General features: G+C 42.4%; 2 protein-coding genes across 6 annotated transcripts in view; both read left to right on the forward strand.

Moving 5' to 3' along the window:
* Positions 1 to 20527, forward strand: part of AGBL4 (AGBL carboxypeptidase 4) — a 1420515-nt gene that overhangs the window by 833868 nt on the left and 566120 nt on the right. The gene's annotated exons all lie outside the window — the stretch shown is intronic.
* Positions 16034 to 20527, forward strand: part of BEND5 (BEN domain containing 5) — a 49498-nt gene continuing 45004 nt past the window's right edge. For all 4 annotated transcript variants that reach the window (XM_050961699.1, XM_050961700.1, XM_050961698.1 and 1 more), the window contains exon 1: positions 16034 to 16329. In XM_050961699.1, coding sequence (XP_050817656.1) covers positions 16110 to 16329 — 220 coding nt within the window. In that variant the 5' untranslated portion in view covers positions 16034 to 16109. The remainder of the gene's footprint in view (positions 16330 to 20527) is intronic.

Raw genomic sequence — 20527 nt, forward strand, 5'->3', positions numbered from 1 at the left:
AGTTTCGCCTAGGGTGCGAAACATCCTTGCACCGGCCCTGGGTTGAGAGACCGTGCTCTGGGTCATTCAGAAGCTATCAGGGATTTGAGCTGCATCCCCTGGGATTTGATGTTATGTATGCTGAAATGATCAGTCAAAGATAAAAAAAAGTGGAAAGCTTCTCTCTCATAAATCATTTCACAGTGAAATAGTTAAATAAACTACCAAGTGCCTTCTCAACAATCGAGACCTGCATTAATGAAGTGACCTTATCAAAAGCTCCCTCCGAAATAAAAAAAAGATGGAGTGGCGTTGGTCTGAGGAGAAATACTATTGGTAATCTTCATGGAGACTTGGATCCCAGAGTGCAAATGAGTTTATACATAAATTAAATTGTGTATGAACCACAAAAGGTCAGCAGTTCAAAATAATTTCATTGGCTGACCAGTAGCGTCACTGCTGTCGTTGCTGCTGGTTGCTTTGCTTGGTTTTCTCTTTTGTTCCTTAGCAGTTCTTCTAACAATGATAGTTCAGATTAATGCTAACAATATTTTACTGTATAACCATTTTCCTCTCGACTGATCTTATTTAGCAGCACTCTGGCCCAGATCCTTGGCCATGGCTGAGGAGTACCTGACACAGCTGAGAAAAATGGGGTGTATAGTGGCCTTTGTGTCCGTGCAATCATAAACCGCCTATCTGATGGGCTACTTCTCAGTTGTAGATTAGAGCAGTCTGAAGGCTGCTGTTGTGTATTCTGGCTAGCAATGGCTCCAAACAGCTGATATGAGAGCCTTTGATCAGTAGGTGTAGGACTCAGCCAGCCTCAGACAACAACAGGAAAGTCGGTAGTTTAGCCACTACATGAGCTTCATGCCACTACATTAATCTTCCCAGCGCCAGATACGCTGGCTTATGCCCAGATTCCACCAGCAGTCTGGTGTGGTCTGGAGTGGCACAACACAGCACATTACACCCCAAAAGCAGGCCCTTGTGACTTTTTCTTTACAAAATGCTAAATTTTTAATCTATGCCGTTATTTAGTAAAGTGAACATGTAGTCCTGACAGAGCTGCAAGACGCCCACACTAATAACTAGAGCTCATCAATTATTTCCCCCCACAAAACATTTTTTAACTATTTCCCCCCCATTTTTACAGGAAATTTCAAAACAAAACAATCCTACTAGAAATTTTCGCTTCATTTTGGTTTTCAGGTTTTGGATTTTTTAATTTCTTACCTTCAGCCCTCACCTCCTCCTCCTTCGCTGACTCTCTGCCCCACTGGAAGAAGTTGGAAAAGTATTTTTTTAAAAATCATTTCTCCCATCTGGAAATAGTTGTAGAAAAAAAATTGAGAAAGTAGATTAAAAACCACTTCCACTTTTTTCAACTGGAAATGTGTAGAAAGTTTTTTTTTTTTTGTTTTTTTTTTTTAGAAGTGAGAGAAGTAACACTTTCTCCCACCTCCACATGTTTCCAGGTGAAAAAGGTCAAAAATGTGGAAGGGCTTTTTTTACTCTCTCTTTCAGACTTTTTTTCCAGTAGAAGATGAAGTAAAAAAATGAGAGAGTGTGGTGCTGGTGGGGCAAACTGAAACTCAAAACAAAAATTAAAAAAAAAACCAAAATATGTGATTTGAAACTAACAACAATTTTAATTTTGTTTCAAATTACACTTGACAATGAAAATGACTGGTTTAAAATATTGTGTCAAAGTCCAGTCAAACATTTTACACACATATACAAATGACTAGTTCACTTTGTGGAAGGATAATATTTTTTGGCCAAATGTCCACCAGCTCTGCTAATGCTGGATGAATGATCCAAAGCTCTTCCACAGAGGTAATCAGAAGGATTAAAACAAAAACAAAAAACCAGACCTACACACTCAAATGTCAAAATCTGAGAGGGGTGGAGAATGCAGGTTGGGGGGCTAATTTCTGCTTTAAATATTTTTCAAATGCCACAATCATATGCACACTACAACTCCACACCTGAAAGAGAACAATTGCTTGTGAGATCTGGACACTCATTCATTTTTTTGTTAGATTTTGGTCTAACATATTAATCCCATGTCTTTACTGTCATTAAATCTACATTCCACCAATTTAAGAATATTGCCAAAATGTCTTTAGCTTGTCCTGTTGACTTACGCTCGCTTGTGATCATCTGATGCTGATCTATGTGGTCTAATTCCCACAATAATACCTGAATGTGCTCCATAGGTGGGTAGGGGTTCCTGGAGTCAATTAGCATCTGATTTGGAACTCCTCATCCCATTCAGGAATTTGAAATTCTGCTGCTCTTTCAGTCCAAATGGAATATGAATTGTTTTCTTTCTGATTGTATAGTTTAACAAACTGTTGAATTATTGACCATATATTATGTTGGCACTTTCCAGATTGTCAGACAAAAATGCCTTCTAGGGATGTCTGTATGTGTATTTATATATCATCCAAAAGGTTAAACTATGGAACTTTTTTTTTTTTATTGCCAAGAGATAATTTGGCATAATAAATCACTAGGGCCAAAATCTTCAAATCTGGATGCTAAAGAAAAGGTCTGATGTTTCAGAAATGCTGATTATACATGATTTTCCATTGAAGTCACTGGAAACTGAGGGTGCTCAGCATTTCAGAAAAGTCAGGCCAGTAACGGATACAAAGTGAAGTTGCACTACACTGATGAGTACCCTTCTATAAATAAATACATTTGTTCCTATAAATATAAAAAATAAATCATAGAATTGTGCTGACTTCACTAGGGTCAATATCTGTGCAGTCAGTGAAATATTAGAAATATGTATCCCAAATGTATTTCAACCCAGGGTGACCAGACAGCAAGTGTGAAAAATTGGGACAGAGGTGTGAGGTAATATGCACCTATATAAGACAGAGCCCCAAATATTGGGACTGTCCCTATAAAATCAGGACCTCTGGTCACCCTATTTCAACCACATTACAGGAATTTTAAGGCAGAGGAAATTTGCACAATATTTTCTAGTTCTTAGGTCTGGTTGACACACATCTTTTGTACTAATTTACCTGTTTGGGTTAGAAGTGTGGTTTTATTTTGTTTTAGTCTTTAATCAAAATAGTTACACAGATGCAACCCCTATCATGGATGCAGGCATTCCATTAGAAAGGAGCCATATGGGAATAAGCTGTACTGACAAACACCTTTATACTGGCATAACTACCTCCACATTTGAGGGGGTTGTACCACTTTAAATATACTTGTATAGTTAACATCTTTTGTGTGTACACAAGCCTTTATTCCCTTCTACCTTAAGTCCTCTTCAAACTTGCACAAATACGTAAGAAGTATTGTATATTGTAGTCTACAAGTAAGAGAACAATAAGAATGTCCATTCAGAACATATCTGACAGAGAAAACATGAACTTCGAAGTCTTTTAACTGCATTTGAGCTGGAATCAGTGGGTTGGTGTATGACTCAGATTTCTCATTTTAGCCATCTCTATCTTTAGCATCACCTTTGTCAGAGACCAGTAAAGGGGCAGTCGTGGTGTAATAGATTGAAGTGTGAGATTTGGAGATACCTGGGTTCCTTTCCTCCTTGTACAACTCACTGCTTTTTGACCTTGGGCAATTCACTTAACCTCTGTCTGACTCTATTTCATCATGTGTAAAGTTAAGCTGAGAATGTTTACCCCACTATGTAAAGTATTTTGAGATCTACTGATAAAAATGCTATGTGGGCCTGATCAAAAGCCTTTCAAGTCTGCAGGACTGATTTCAGTGGGATTTGGATCAGGCCTTATAAGAGCAAGATATTAATATTGTAAGTGGTGTACTAACATATTGTTATCCAGACACTTTCTTTTGGTGGTCTGTGTGAAATGCATTTGTGGAATTAGTCCAGTCCTTTTTGTAGACCCAGCCATAGTATAATTGAAACATACCTCATTGGTAGTTATTGGCATCCTTGTCAGTAGTGACACTACACAGGTCAAGGACTGAATTGTTCATTGGGCTGAACTAAGATTTCACCTGCAGATGTGGTTCCTGCAGATCAGGGATGAGGCAGGTTGATGGTGACAGTGGAGGGAACCATACACTTCCTACTGTGGTCTATGGGTAGGGCCCTACCAATTTCATGGCTATGAAAAATGCACCAGGCACCATGAAATAAGCACCTCCACATCAAATCCTGAAATTCAATGTCCCCTTGTTCCTAGGACTGCCCCAGCAAAGGTATCTCCGGAAGGACAGGAATTGTCCATCCCCTGCACAACTACTTTGGGGGAGGGGGGGTGGAAAGGGAACCAGACCCACCTCTGGGTGCCTCCTCCTGCTGCAGGATGCTCTGGGACTGGGCAGCTAGAGGAGGCTTGCGGAGTTGGATCCAATCTTCCCTGTGCTTCTGGGAGCGTCCCAGCAAAGGAAGCTCCTAGATGCTAGGACAGGCAGGGCTGGGGCAGGACAGGACTTGCTCTTTCCATGCAGGGCTGCTTTTGGGTATCTCTCCTGGCTGAAGATAGCTCTGCAGCCCCTCCTCCCCACTGTCCAGCTCTGAAGGCAGCACAGGAGTGAGGGTGGCAATCCCATGACCTCCCTTCAACAGGTTTGTGACCCACCCCAATCCCCTTTTGGGTTGGGATCCCCACAGTTATAACACCAGGACATTTCAGGTTTAAACATCAGAAAACATGAAATTGACCAATTTTCAAATCCTCTGGCTGTGAAATTGCCCATAATGGACCATGAATTTTGAAGGGACCTATCTATGGGTAAGAGGTATGCCAATCCACACCTTTCACCAATGAAAAATTCACTTAATACAGAACACTTACAAACTTTATAAGCTCATCTTCTAAGCAGCTAGCTATCATAAGTGAAGTCCTGCAGAGCTCCCATAGTACTCTGCTTCTATTCATCAAGCATAACTCCAAATAGATACAAGTAAGTCAACAAAAGTATCCAAAATAGTTCTATATAAAACAAAGTATGCTATCCTGTGGTGTTTGCATAATACATGTTTGCACTCCTTAAATACCGTCACACACACCAGCTGCAACATCTTCCTTTATCTAATGGGCACAATCTCACATCATCTTACCCATTCCTCTATATTATTACCAGTTATCTACGTCTTAAATGTATAGTGAGGAAATTTAGAAAATGTAGGTAATCTATATATCAGACCATTTTAAGGATTATGCAAATCTTTACAGCTCAAGAGGAATCAACCTGTAAACCTAGATTGAATGTAGGGTACTGGATAGAACCTTCTGCTCACACTTTTAGCAGTTGTGGAAAGACTGGTTCTACGGTATTTTCTGTCCTCAAAATAATGACAATAGTTATGATGAATTTAACAAACTCAGTGGTTTGCAGCGCACCCAACAGTCTCTTATTTTCACTGACACCATTTTTCCAACGGATTGGAGTATGTAGCTGCCCACCACGTATGTTCAAAAATATTTGATTGCTGGGCTTTTTCATACAAATTTTATAAAAGAATAGTTATACAGGTATATGAGTACAGACATCAAATTGATTATATGCAGAACCTAATCTCAATATCACATCATCCCTCCTGAAAAGATTATTGAAAGAATATTCCAATTCATATTCTAAATGGTATGTTTCTATGCAATCATCTTGCAGAATACTTATTCCAACCAAGAGCTCAGAATATTGAACTGAATAAAAATGTATACATTAAGTTGCTTATTTAAATGTCGAGCTTTGATGTTTGCAGAAAAATTTAAGCAGCAGGCAATATAACCTGAGCTTTGTTTTATGGATAAGAGAAGCTAATGTAAGTTACAAACAGTAAAGATTACAAATGTGTATAATATGCTGCAAATGTGAAAAAAATGCAGATTTCAGTTATTAGTTTGCACAGCTGTATTTGCATAAAAATATACTAAACTCTCTATGACATTCCATATGTGAACCAGATAGAGCATCATTAAACATATTAATGTTAAAAAAAATACTTAAAGGAAATCTCAAACTGAAAATTTTGCCTTTGTAAAAAAAAAAAAAAAAATCCTACACTTCCTCAAAGGTGTTTTTAGTTTATCTGTTTCTTAAAATTAAAAATAAAAAACAGGACTATTTTATTATGAAGAAATACAAGGGGGCCTATAAAGGGTCTAGTGGTGGAAGTCCAACTCTTGTCAGTGAATATTACTCTTGCAAGTAGTCCTATTGACTTTACCATCATGACAGTTTTGCACAACTCTAGCACTTCTAGTTATGAAATGCTGAGTATTTTGTTTTACACAAATATGCCCTTAAATATATTGATGACATGGCAGAACTGGGTCCATCTGAGCTGGCAATCTTCCAGATACAACAATCCCCATGGGATGTCAACAGTCTTGAACATGAGGAAGATGCTCCATACTTTGTGAATAATTTGGGGGTAGAAAGGAATCATATGGAGAAGCTCCTTATGTCAAAATACTTCACAGTCTCCTCAGAATGTTAAATGCCATAGTAGAGGTTGTTTGGGCTTTTATTTGAAGGTGTGATGAAGTGTCACTCCCCTTTGGCCCTCAGAATCCTTTTGGGCTGGCAGCTCCAGATCCCAGTTTCTCTGCTGGGAGAACCCCCCTGCTGTACAAATGCAGCAGGGATAGTTGAGACCTTCCTTTATCATTTAGAAAGCCACCTGCTGCTCCCTAAAGGCATCATAGGTATTGTTTTAAAATTTCAATTTGGATCCTACTGTAGACAAATCATAGGGGCTCTGTGACAGGGTGCTGGGCAAAGGGTTGCTGATTAATCTCTGTCATGCTAGCTCCCATTTAGGGGACTAGATTAGAGCTGGCTGGAGATAATCTGGCCCTAATTGGGGAAGCAGAGACAGCTGTTGCCTAATTAGCCTGGGGCTACATAAAAGCCTAAGGGGATGGTAGGAGCAGAAAGAAAGGCAGGGAGTGGAAGCAGTTTTTTTTTTTTTGCTTGCAGATGGTGATGGGCCAACTGTATATGGTGAAAGGGTGGTGGGACCATGCCTGTAAATAAACTGCATCTGTGGTTACTAACCCCAGGGTCTCAGAGTGACTTTGTGGACCTAGCAGAGGCAGGAGCTAAGGGAGCCCTGCTGTGTGTAAGCAGGGGAATGGTCCTGCTACTGTGGGGAACTTTCCTGGCTTCTGCACTACCCCGGTGAAGTGGGCTGGTGAAAGGATCTGAGTCCTCACTCCCACTTGCCTTTACCCAGAGGCCTCCCTGCCCTTGAGGACTGCCCTTCCACTCTCTTGTCTGGCACAGTCCTTGTAACCCCAACAAGGCTGGGCCCAGGATTCCTGGGAGGCTCAACCCCCAACCCTGCTGTGGTCATCTAGGACAGGGGCTAGGGTGTCCCTACTCCAGGGTACTCTTTGCACTGCGCACCTCCCTGACCCACTGATCACATCATACAATTTAAAGCAAATACAAGTTATTTAATTAACTATTAATTTAAAAAAAGAATAAGGAAAACTAGAAAAGGTTAAAGGAAAACACATCACTCTGCTCTGTGGCAGAGAACATTACAGTCTCTGTAGAATGTCAGGGAAGTTCACAGTCCATTCTTTGTAGGTCCCAGGCCTCCTTCTCAGGCCCTGGCTGTGCTGCAGGGACACTGGGGGTTGGACACTTGCTCTGGCGGTGGCCACACTCAGGCTCTGGGTGGCAGAACCCTTCTCCCCAATATCACCCCCACTCTGTCAGGGTTATAATCCCCCTCCAAGTCTGGCCTGCAGGGCCTCTTGGCTGAGGCATCTCCCTGTGCTGGGCCCACTGCCCAGGGTCCCCCTCACTCTCCCCAGCTGCTCACCACACCCAGCTCCGGACTGCCTCAGCACAGCAGCTGCTGCTGCTCTGGCTCCAGTTGCTGCAGGTCTGCTCTGCAGGCTGCTTCTGTAACTCTCTCTCAGCTCTCACCTGCTTCCTGGACTGCTTGTCTAGCCCCTCTGGCTCTGGTTGCTGCAGCTCCCCTCCTAGGGCAGGTCTGCTCTTTCTGGGCTGCGCTCTGGCTTTTTGGGCTGCAGCTCTGCTCCTAGCAGCTTAGCTTGGGCCCACTCTATCTGACCCAGGCAATTCTAGCTCACACTGAGGATGGGACCCACCCTGGCCTTCTGTCTCTTTGATTAGCCTGCCCGCCCTGTCAATCAGGCTGACCTGGAGCATTGGCCTCTCGCCATTGTTCCTGGGGACTGTCAGTCTCAGGGTCCTGATTTGCCATTGACCCCTCCCCTTTTAGTGCTGGGAGCTAGCAACCAAACATCCCCACTGAATGTTAGTAAGGGGATAACAGTCCCCTTACATGTGCACTGCTACAGGTTCCTTGGCAGTGATGGGTCGGAGTTACTCTTTCCAGTTTGTCTGGCCTGACAGAAAGGAGCTGTGCTTTTGAATCACCTAACTAGTCAAATCAGGCAGAAGCCTGCAAAGGAGGAGATCATGTGGTTAAGGTACAGAGAGGAAAGGTGGGAGGCACAGTGTAATAAGGTGGCTTGCCTCCTGAGTGGGAGAGCCTGGGGCTAAGCTGACTTGGTTACAAAATGAGCCCTACCTACAGAGAATCAGGCATTTCCCCATAAAGAGCGGAAGGTGGTAGCAGTAATGGGCACAAGAGCCAGGCTTAAGTGGTGATAAAGCCCAGCTGGGGAAAGGTTTGGAAAGACAGCTGATAGAAAGCTCTGAGTGTACGAAAGCTCTGCAGGTGGAGACCCATACCAAACAGGGCAGAGATGCAGAGGGTAATTTAAAAGGTGGGGTAGGAAGTGGTCTAGGGAAAACTGTTGTGTATGTAATGGAGGAGACCTAGCTGTTCAGTACATGGACCTGGAGTAGAGGATGGGATTGGGTTCTCCTGTTGGCCCCAGTGGAGGGGCATAGAAGCCCACCACAAGTTTTACAGATTTTAGCAAGGGGACTACTGGCTGAGTCAAAGACAGGTTGGGGAAGAGCCCTAGAGAGGAAGGAGGATTTTTTAAGATATTTTGAGGACTTTCAGTTGAACAGTTATGACCCCAGAAGAGGGGGCTCAAGATGGTGTCCCACCCAGAGGGCCAAGTCACTGAGGGAGGAACCATTGGAATGGAGCAATCAGCTGCTGCCATACCTGGCCATGAGGGGGTGCCTAGGGGTGAGTGAACTTGTGAACTATTTGTGGTGCCTTCCTAATGTATGTGACATTGACATTTAATAGCTTCATGCTGCGGTTTCCTAAATCTGTAAGGAATTGCCTCACAAGGATGTTGAGACTAAATTCATTTCATGTTTGTAAAGTGCTTTCAGATATTCAGAAGCTTGGATGAATGGTGCTAGGAATGCAAAGACAGTTTTATGATTAAATTCTATTAACAAGTAATACAGACCACAGGAAAATACATTCCCTAAAATATTCCAGAGACTTCTCCTTGTTTCATGTTACCTCCCTTAGGCCTTCCAGAGAAATGTAGTGCACACATATGTTCGTATATTAGTTAAGACCCTTCAAAGATATCATTAGGTCTGTTGTGATAATGATCCTTACCCCAGGTAGAAAACAGTGAATTCTTTAATAGTAAAGATGCTGATACTAGTTGTTGTTAATGAAATATGTAGTAGGGACTGGCTTATTTTGAAATACAGTCAGTTCTAAACCTGTTTATAGTATTGAGATATGAAAAGTTTTGAGTTTGTTTCTATTCGCATTTGAGAAATACTCTCCTTGATATTATTGAGCTTCAAGAACCTTGTAGAAAAGTATTGCTTAATGGAACTGTATGAGCACAGCTTTGCAGTGCTGGCTGTTCAGAGCTGGGACTAAGAGTCTTCACGATGCCCATCTAAACCCAAAAGTCCTATGACTGAGATCAAAACTCCAAGAAGACTGAAAGGCAGGCAGGTAATGTGACTATGCAGAGGTATCGTGCTGGAAGAATTGCTGATAGTTCATAATCTCTCTTTCATCTATGATATTCCCACTTGTGTGAATTCAGCAAGTAATGCAACCCCCAAGAGGGTGGGTTAAGGATTTCTATGTTTAAAAAAAAATTAAAAAAATAATAATTACAGAATGGGAATTTTCATATCAGATTTAGATGCCAAGTCAAGAGAGAACAACAAAGTTGTGTCAATGTGTGAGGGGAACTCCAAGTAGCAGCCATCCAAATATCTAAAATGGAAACACTATGAAGATAGACTATTAGTACTGCCTTAGCCCTAAAACCCTCAGGTACTGTCACCCTAGGTAAAGCAGAGCAGGACTTTGTGCATAATCACCGGCACTGAGTGGAAACAACATTCCCTTTACACTAATGCCCAAAGACTATAAAAGGCCTTAGTTCTCGCCAAATAAAAACTAAAAAGGCCTCTTGATATTGAAGGCCTGGCGGAATCTAGTTTCTGCAATGGTGAAAAGTCTAAGTGCTTAAAATTCCTTAAAACTATCCAAGTACTAGTAAAACTAACACAGGGAAGTCTGGTTTAGAAAAAACAAATCAAAGCACTGTTTTCAAGAAGGTTCCTTTAAGCTCTGTGGTACCAGAGAGAGAGAGATCCTGCAAGTGGGAGACTATGCACAAGGCACCTTGAAGAAATAAGTTCTTCTTGCCTGTTGGTTACTACACAGGGCCGCCCAGAGGATTCAGGAGGCCTGGGGTCTTCAGCAGCGGGTCCTGGGGCAGAAGGACCCCCCACCGCCGAATTGCTGCTGAAGACCTGAAGCGGAAGCAGCTCTGGGGGCCCGAGCCCTGTGAGAGTTTTCCAGGGCCCCTGGAGCAAGTGAAGGACCCTGCTCCAGGGGCCCCAAAAAACTCTAGTGGCGCTTCCTCCCCCCCCGCCCCCCCCCCCCCCCCCCCCGGGCAGCCCTGTTGCTACACCATTAGTTGCTAGGATATTTGTAGCATGGAAAAGGCCTTTGGGGTCACCTATACCATCTCCTACTCTGTGAAGGATTGAAAAATTGCCATGGATATTGCTCTCTCTCTCCGAGAGACTTAATTTTCCAACACACAAGTAAACATTTTCTTGATGTTCTATGTTTTCTTGACTTCTGATAGAAATGATGACCTCTGGGTTGAGCATTTCTTGACAATTAATGACTAGCTGCTTTCACCTCTGACCCTCAACTCATCCAGATGGTCATTAACAGCCAGGAAGTGCCCTCTGCACTGGGCATTATTGCTTAATAATTCCCTTTTAATGCTACAGAATATACCAGCTGCCTCCAGGATATAAATGTCTCCTGTGCAGGTGGATCAAAAGTCCTTCAACTGCCAAAGGACTTAATTTAAAAGCTGAATGATGGGTATTACCCTAAACCTCGCTTAAGGTTAGATCACACTTTTTCAGGAGGTCTTGGTTGCTGAGTCTCCCTGCAGCAGTGCACTGCCTCCTCTGGTGGGAAGGAACTGGGGACAGTGGATTTTGAAGGCCTAAATCTCAGTGATGTCCCTGTCTAATCTAGGTCCTTTATATAGCATCCATTACCATGGTATCTGAAGTGCCTTGAAAACCTAAGTGTATACACAGAGATACTTCTTTTTTCTCTGGTTGATGGGGACTGGATTTCAGGTTTACTGTATTTTTTTAATCTGGTATTATGGTGACCTCCTATCCAGCTAGTTTGGGGCATTTTTGATCACACACTATCTAAATGTTTGAGGTGGGAATAGCTCTGAGGAAATCTTAGTTCTGCTCCCTTGAGCTAACAATGTCTGTGACCTTTACAGGAGGAGGATTCATTTACATGTGGAATGAAGCAGGTTTTATTGTTACATTCCTAGATTTAAAAAGAGATGCTGTGATATGTGCCACCTATCAAAAGGCAGGATAACTTAAGACCAGAACACTTTAGGAATCATACCTTTAATAATAAAAGTTAACCAGCACGTCATTGGATTGTATGTGTGTGCATGTACACGCAATTTGGGATGGTCTAGTTCTTGTGTATAATTTCTGAGTTCTTCTAAATGTAAAATGTTATTAAAGTATGGTGATAGCTAAAGTATGTTCAGCCATACAGTTGATGTTGGGAAAAATATAATACAACAGATTCTTTTAAAAAAAAAAAATAGGATGTAATATTTAGTGCCTTTTATGCTCTTCCCTCTGGAATTGCAGAATTAGCTTTCGATATGGAAGGCAAGACCCAGGCTACACATTTTATAGACAGTCACACTGTTTGCAAAATTGTGGGTATACTTGCTGTTTAAGGTTCATTCAGTGTTTGAAAGTTTGATTTGCATGAAATACAATGCTTGGAATATAAGTAAATTACAAAATTTACAAGAAGGCAACACAAAAATACATTTTAAATTTGTGATGTACCCTGGGCAATCCAGGGTCTTCAGCTATCATTTTGAAGGCCTGAAAAGCGTATTCCAGGTCTATTGGTTTATCAATGAGAAGTCAGGTTTCTCTTGGATGCTAAAGGTAAATGTGGATTTCTTAATCAGAGGACAAGAGATCAATATAGCCTCCCTTTATGTGTGGTTTGGCACTGAACATGGAGGTCTCCTTACTAGTGAGCCTGATTTTACTGCTTTGTTGGCAAAAAGAGATTTGGGTGCCAAGGTTACTACTGTTTGCTTAGTACTACTGACTTTTCATCATGCATCCTTAAGTGAAACACATGGTATGCACATCAGAGTTGCAGACTTTATCTTTGGCTTTAATGCTTCAACCGAATTAACAGCAGTACAATACAGGTGAACTGTTATTTCCTGGAACTCTCTTTATATAAGTTCCGGAAGGGCTGGGACTTTACTATGTGGTTTCCTGACTCTTGGAGTAAGACTTTTTGATCTGTGGGTTCATATTTTTAACAATGTTTTTCAGCAGATAATTATTTACTTTTGTAGAATGGCTAAGACAAAGGGATGAATTTGATGGAAGTTGAAAATTTCAGTTATAGTGAGAAACCAGTTGTTCCCTTCTAAAAGTTTAAAAACCATGCCCTTTTAAGGGCAATGCAACATCTGTAAACTTTATGCTGAGATTCTGTTCTTCTAAAATAGCAGTGGCCAAACTCTGATCTTTATGGAGATTTATACCCAATATGAAACTGGTGCACAGAGGCACAATTAAAGGAGGACTGATGCACTTCTGTATTGTCTCTAAGGGGTTCCCCTGTTCAGCTAATTCTTCACCTTACCTAATGCAGATTGTTGATAGACCTTTAAGGCAATTATGATGATCTACCATAGTTTAGATAGTCCATAGATGATTTTCTGCATAACACAGACAATAGCATTTCACCCAATAATTCCTGCATCAAGCCCAATAACAATCTTCCTTCTAGGAGGAACAGAAATACAAAGGGTCCATTTCCTTTAGGAAAATAATTCTTTAGTATTATAATTTCTTCTACTGCTATAATGTATATGATTGGGACCCGGTGGGGGTGTAAACATGCAGCTCATCATCTTGACTCTGTCACTTGGAATGCCTCTGTCTGCAGAGGATTGTGGAGCAGCATCCAAAGGATTTGAAACCATTTCTGCTGCCAATAAGAGATTTTCTCTTGGATGTATTTGTGCAGCCTGTGCCATACCTTTCAATTTCCCTCCTTTGTAGGGGGGAGGCATAGCTCAGTGGGTTTGAGCATTGGCCTGCTAAACCCAGAATTCAGTCCTTGAGGGGGCCATTTAGGGAACTGTGAAAATCTGCCTGGGGATTGGTTCTGCTTTGAGCAGGGGGTTAGACTAGATGACCTCCTGAGGTCCCTTCCAACCCTGATAGTCTATGATAATTGGACACTGAAAAATGTTGCAGTTTATAGTCTCCTTTTTAAAAATGTTTCTAAGACCAATGGACTCTAAAAATTGCTCTAATGCTGGTGGAAATTTGAGGTGTTATCCTTTTTACCTTTTTATTTTCATCCTTTCTTTCAGCTTTCCTACCTAAGGACAAATTGTCCAGGCCTTCCTGACATCTGAGTAATTATATTCCTAATACTCAACCCTATTATCCCCTTTCCCATATCTCCAATTTGTCATCTTTCTTCCTGTTATCTGCTACTTCTCCATTTTCCTCCTCTTTTCTTTCCCTGTCCAGCAGTACTCAATATTTCAAATAGATTTCAGCTGCAATGGAAATACAATTCCAATAAGGTTCAGTGTACCGAATCCTTCACTAGCCACTGAACTGTGTGGGACAAATTTGTCCTTGGTGTATCTGTAATGGAGCCAGTGGAATAACACCAGGCATCAATTTGTCCTGTTATTTCTTTCTGCAACTCTTCCTACTTCTGTTGTAACAAGATACAATCACTATAGCAGCTGTTATTGTTTGATCAGCAACACAAGCTTTGTTGAGATTTCATTTCCCTTGCAGCCCAAATGCTAGATTATATTTCTCATCTATGCCTTTTAGCAGACTTAATTTGACATTCTATTGCACACCAACCTGGTGATGCTCCACTGCTTGTTAATATAAATTACTGGCATTTGAAATCCCAAACCTTAAATGAAGGCTATAGAAGACATTGTCCATGTGCAAGTAATAAATCTGCTATTAGCATATGGGAAGTTTACAGCTGTTAACTACATGTATTTTATTTTTATATCAGTTTATGTCTTCACTGTACATTTAGTTTATTCCTGGTCTTTTTATGCACTTCATATAGATATGGACAAAATTTCTACCATGGTTGGCTTTGTTTGTTTTGGTACTTTATATTTGTGTTGCATTTTGTAAGACTAAAACCTAGTGCCCCTTGTTTTCAGGATTCATGTGCTGTATGTTAAACTTCTCAGGTTATTCCTATTCACAAATGACTCTCAGAACTGAATAGAATCCCCTTGAAATAATTCTTGCTCTGCTTCTAAGACTGAGGGGAGTACCACCTACAGAGCATGCAAGTGAATGCATGCACCTGGATGTGAACTCCAAAACATTCACTGTTCACTTTGAGTAAGTATCCAGAAGCACAGATCTTCTGTGGTAGACTCTAGAGAGTCTTTGAGCCCTTTGATCCCCCACAATCCCTCTGCATCTTGCTGTTCTCTTTGGAGGATGAGACCCAGTAGTCCTACTGTATTTTCTGTGAGTAGCTCATTTCACCTTTGATAAGGAGTCAGCAGGGGCGTGGGTTTTTCTCCCCATAACCAATGGGCAGTGCTCTAGAATGGGAAGGTGTCCCCATCTTCTAGGAACTTGGGAGCCAAAATTAAAAAAAAAAAAAAAAAAGGGACTTTTCTTATAGTAAATAGAATAGTGTCAATAGGTTTGCCATGTGATTATGATTATGGCGGGATATGTTCTACCTATTTGGCTTCTAGGAATTTATTTGTTACTGTGGGCAGGGGGAGCACTGCTCCTAGTTCCTGCCTGGGGCACAGTTGTATCATCTTGGCCCAGGCAGCAGGATGCTTAAGACTTTCTACCAGTAGCCGCCTTCTCTGGGCCAGGTGACTCCCAAAAGGAGAGAGAAATAACAGAAGCAAACTCCTTAAGCTAGGTCACAGCTCCTAGGTGCAAAAGCTTGATATTCAGACAGACGTGACTGTCCCTGATTCCATCTGAAGACCAGGAATTAAGTACGCTCAGCTCTGAGAAAAACTCGGTTTTTCCAGTGAGTCCAAATTAAGGCCCTGCTCAAGTGTTGTGATGGATTTTTTCTTAATCCTGGGGAGCATCCACTGACTTTTGGGGGAATCATTTTCAGGGGCCTAAATAAGCCCTAATACGGAGTGTAATATAAATCGTTCATAGCTGAGTCTCAGCAGAGACAAGCTGGAGGCGGTAGCATGTTTATGGGACCCTCTGCTGTGGTGGGTGCGAGAGACAAAGCTTGGAGCCACCCCGAGCTCTTGTGCAGGATTCCCGGCTGCCTTGCAATGGGCCAGCCCGCACTACGGCGTGTCGCTGCCGCTGCCGTGTGGACGCGGGGTTCACGCACCGCTTTCCCCGAGCCAGGCGGAGCGGGGGCCATGCGCGGAGCCAGGCGAGCCGCGCAGGCTGGAGCGCACTGGCTGGGCTCGCAGCCCTTCGCAGGGAGCGAGCGCCGCGCTCGGCGTTGGATTGCTCCGGTCTGCCTGGAGCCCGGACCCGCTCGCTCTGCCCCGGCGGCGGGGCGCCCAGGCGCGCTCAGCCGAGCGCCGAGGCGCACTTCCAGGAACAATAACAGAGCAGGCGGCGAGGGGCCCGGAGCCGCCGCCCCCCGCCCCCGCGCCATGTACGCCTTTGTGCGGTTCCTGGAGGACAACGTCTGCTATGCGCTGCCCGTCTCGTGCGTGCGGGACTTCAGCCCCACGTCCCGCCTCGACTTCGACAACCAGAAGGTGTACACGGTGTACCGCAACCCGCGCGAGGCGGAGGACGAGGACGAGGAGAGCCCCGGCGACTGGGGCGACCGCCTGCTGCTGCACAAGGCCCAGATCCTGGCGCTGGCAGGTGAGGCCGGGCGGGCGGGGTGGGCCGTTTGCGGGCCGGGCCAGTTAGAAACAAATCGCTCCCGCGAGGGGGGCGGGAGGACAGAGGCGGCGCCCCCCGCTCGCTGCTCCCCAGCGCGGAGGGGGCCAGGCAGCCACCCCGCGCAGGCCTCCGCCGGGTGGGGGGAGGAACGTGTGGCGGGGTTCACCCCATGTCCTCACCGGCTGCAGCGCCCCGGGGGGGGGGGTGTCACCTTTCTTTGGTGGCTTTTCCCATAGCTGCCACTGAATCACATCATCCCCCCCCAGGCAAATGAGGCCGCAGGAAAGGGGAGGTGATGGGACGTCAAGCAGGCTAATCTCATCTCTGCCTTGAGCTGCAGTCAGGCTGAAAGGGCCCCACCTCCATGTAACTGCCTGCGCGATTTTGTTTCCAAAAGAGAGAGAGAGAATTCGTGATGGGAGGTTTTGCCACTGAACACCCCTTAGTGGTGTTACTGTCCCTTTTTGAAGTTACTGCCACAACTTCATATTATCTTTGATTTTTAGGAATAGCTGTTATCATTTGCCCAGGACACCCTTTACTGCTGTGCACTTGACGTTTTGTGGTTTGAAATCTCAACCTGGGAATTGAGTACCCTAGTACACCTGGAACTTTAAATAAATAAAAAAATAATATATGAAAATTACCATACTGCACCTAACAAGAATGAAATAAGCTCCCCTCACTTCTGTTACAAAAAAAGTTAGACCTCCATTATACATACCGTGCCTGATTCTCTTACCCTACGCCTTGGAGTCATCTACACCATTGCAAGTGGGTGTAGTATTCCACCCAGTCAGAATGATAGGTTTTCGTGCACTGATGTAAACAATTCACAAGGTGCAGTGCAGTGAGGGGTCAGGACCACATATTCTAGCCCTGATAAAACTTGGTATTGCCGCAACAAGCTTATTCACACTTAAATGTGAGATGATTTATTTAAAATCTTTGCATCACTATGTCACTGTCTTAGAGAGCCTGCCTAATTCTATATTCTGAAACAAACTTACTTTTAAGACTCTAGAGTTTTGCAGTCTGCCTTCAATGATTGCTGTGACCATGACAGTGTATCTAGTGGAATGAATGTAGGACTAGGAGTGAGAACCTCCTGAGTTCTAATCCTGATTTTGACACTCAGGCATGTTGTTTTAAAGCTATTTATAGCAAGTTTTATAAAGTTTACAAATCTTTGCCAGGTAAATACAAGAAACAAAATAATCATTACAACAGCAGGCTTTTGTTTAAAGAGATGTTATACAGGAATTTAATCATTAGACGTTTCTGTTTAACAGTGTGTTACCATACAACAGAGTAAGCATCATTACAAGAACTTAGGCAGGTCATTTAACCTATGTGCCTATTTTCCCAGGTGTAAATTGGGAATAATAATTCACACCCATTTTAACATTTATATACAGTTTTTTGAGGAGGGTAGAGCCTGATTCTCCTCTCAAACCAGTATAAATCAGAAGTAACTATACTGAAGTCATTGAGTTGATAATGTTCCAGAAACAGTGGGAACATAGGAATTGCCAATTCCAATCAGGGCAGTAGTGTCTCTTTAGCTGTAGAATCAGACATTAAGTGCTAAGTTATGTACATGGAAGATGATATGAACCCTGAATTTTTCTGTAAAAACCAACGTTTCTACCACTTAGTCAGTTACACACTACACACAAAGAATTATTGTTTTACTCTTGAAAATTTCACCCTCTGGCCATCTCTCTAGCATAAATGTTTATTTTATTATTCCAAGAAGCTTCTAGTGCCTGAGGAGAGAAATGGATCTTATACTTAGAAATCTTGGGAATAGAAATTTGGGTTTGTAGTTCCTATATCAGCTTTGGCCCTGTCAGCACTGATTCTCCACTTGTGAGGTAACTCCTTTCTCTTCATGTGTCATTATATAATGCCTGCATCTGTAATTTTCACTCCATGCATCTGAAGAAGTGAGCCTTTTTTACCCATGAAAGCTTATGCCCAAATAAATCTGTTAGTCTTTAAGGTGCCACCGGACTCCTTGTGTTTTTGTGGATAGACACTAACATGGCTACCCCCTGATGCTTGTGTCAGCTTTGACAGGAATAGAATTATCATCAAGTTAGCTTTAAAATCAGCTACTTTGTGGCAAATCGTAGAGTTAGGATATACTTTCTAAAATGTTTCCATTGGCATATAGTTTCAGGACTAAAGTCTCAAGGCACGCAGATAGAATATTGGAGTTGTTACTCATTTACAAGTCAGTAATAGTAATTAACATTTATTTAGGAAATCACCTCCCCCCCCCAAGGTTTCCAGAGCTCTCTAACTAGTCAGTTAACTATTGTATGTAAATATAGTGTCATTCTAACAGGCATATATGTGTATACAAAATACATGCATAGGCCTTGGTCCTTCAGTCAAATTCAAGCAGATGGGCCTGCACCATGCAGAGTATCAGGGACTTCAGTGGGGTTCTGCATAGGTGCATGGATCCTTCCATGTGGGTCAAAGTGCAGGATCAGGGCCATCATTCATATATTACATTCTAAAAAATAGGGTTTTTTTTTTTAAATGTGTTCACTTCTGAGCATGTTCAGATAACATGTTCCCCAGTTTTAGTGGTGCTAATTTGCATACACTGAGTTAACAGGACTGTTGAAGTGAATAAAGTCATGCCTTTACATATGTGCTTAAACAATCAAACCCTGTCTGTGCAGTGGTGATTTAATGATATTCTGAGAAACTTGGCATTTGTTTCCTTGCCTTTTTTTGTTAAAGGGGGATGGGGGGAATGGTGAAAATTGCCCATGCGCACATGCATTAAGAATGACAATTAAATATTTGATTTTTGAAACATTGAAACTAGTTTTTCCTTTTCTGTGTTACTAAGAAAGCCTTAGCCAATCCATTTTCAAACGTTGGCTGCAAGTCCTTATTTAGATGCATTAATAAGTGGCTTGTGACTTCAGTGGGACTCCCCATAGGAGTGACAATATGTTCAGACCTATAACCCACACTATTTCAATCCCATGCTTGTAATCTCCCTTCTTAAGTATTCCAGCAACAGTCCTTAGACCAGTGAGGCCAGGCTGGGCAACAGTATACTGGAAGGGACAGTGCTATTGCCACACAAGCAGTACAGATATCAAAAATGCTTTGTCAAAATTGGGCTCGCTTAAAAAAAAAATGTTCTGAGCATGCTCAAAAGGATCACAATTGTCATAGCCTTTGATGGGGCAGGGAAATACTAAGTCATCTTTTTAAATGCTTCAATAATTAAAGATTTTCCTTAAACTTTTTGAAAAAGTTATACAGGGATTGAGGTCGAGGACAGAGTTTCAGACCCAGAGAAGAAATTTAGAGAACTGAGCACTGGAAAGCTGCTTAAAGCAGAAGTTGTGACAATCTCAAGACTTAAAGTTCACAGGCAATTGCTGTTATGTAAACTAGAAGAATTGTTTCATTCACCGCTAGAATGAAAAGTGGTTGCCATTCAACAGCATACAGGAATATTGCACTGCACTTTGAAATGGGAGGTTAATAGTGTATCTAATTGAAATTGCAAGAATTTTAGGCAACAGTGACATCTTGTACTTTACTTTTTAGAAAGGGTTGGTGCCTCTTCATATAATGATCCACTACTTGACTTTTTTCTTTTTGACCTCTTTCTCAGAATTAGTCCTTTTAGCCTTTTTTTGCTGCAATATCCATCTGTAGTTCATAGGTTCTTCACACACATCCAAAATATTTGTAGACAAATTCTGCCATTGGTTATGCACATCCTATACCAGATAACTTCATTGGCCCTTAGATGATTGAATTGAGGGTCCTTCCTGCTTATGAAATGATAACCATGTACTAGGCTAAAAGAGAAAATTCAGAAGCAGAGGTCTCATAGTTTATTACCTCAGGCTATTGTCATTATCAAGTTAAAAGGGAATATCGTCTAGTTGGAAACATACTTTCCTTGGCTACAATAAGTATCTCTGTACTCTGGCTACTGTCCTCAAAATTTCCCAGCCACATGATCACAACAAATGTCAGATACTTACCCCCTAGCCAAACAGGTTCTATATGCTCCAGTTTCATCAGTCTTTGTTTCTATGCACTTGTCCTTGCCCATTGAGGATGGCTTAGGCTCTGCCCCATACTAAGATAGACCTGTCAAATTTAACTCATTTTAGATGACTTTTAA

Source organism: Gopherus flavomarginatus, chromosome 7, assembly GCF_025201925.1.
Source record: "Gopherus flavomarginatus isolate rGopFla2 chromosome 7, rGopFla2.mat.asm, whole genome shotgun sequence".
NCBI lineage: Eukaryota > Metazoa > Chordata > Testudines > Testudinidae > Gopherus > Gopherus flavomarginatus.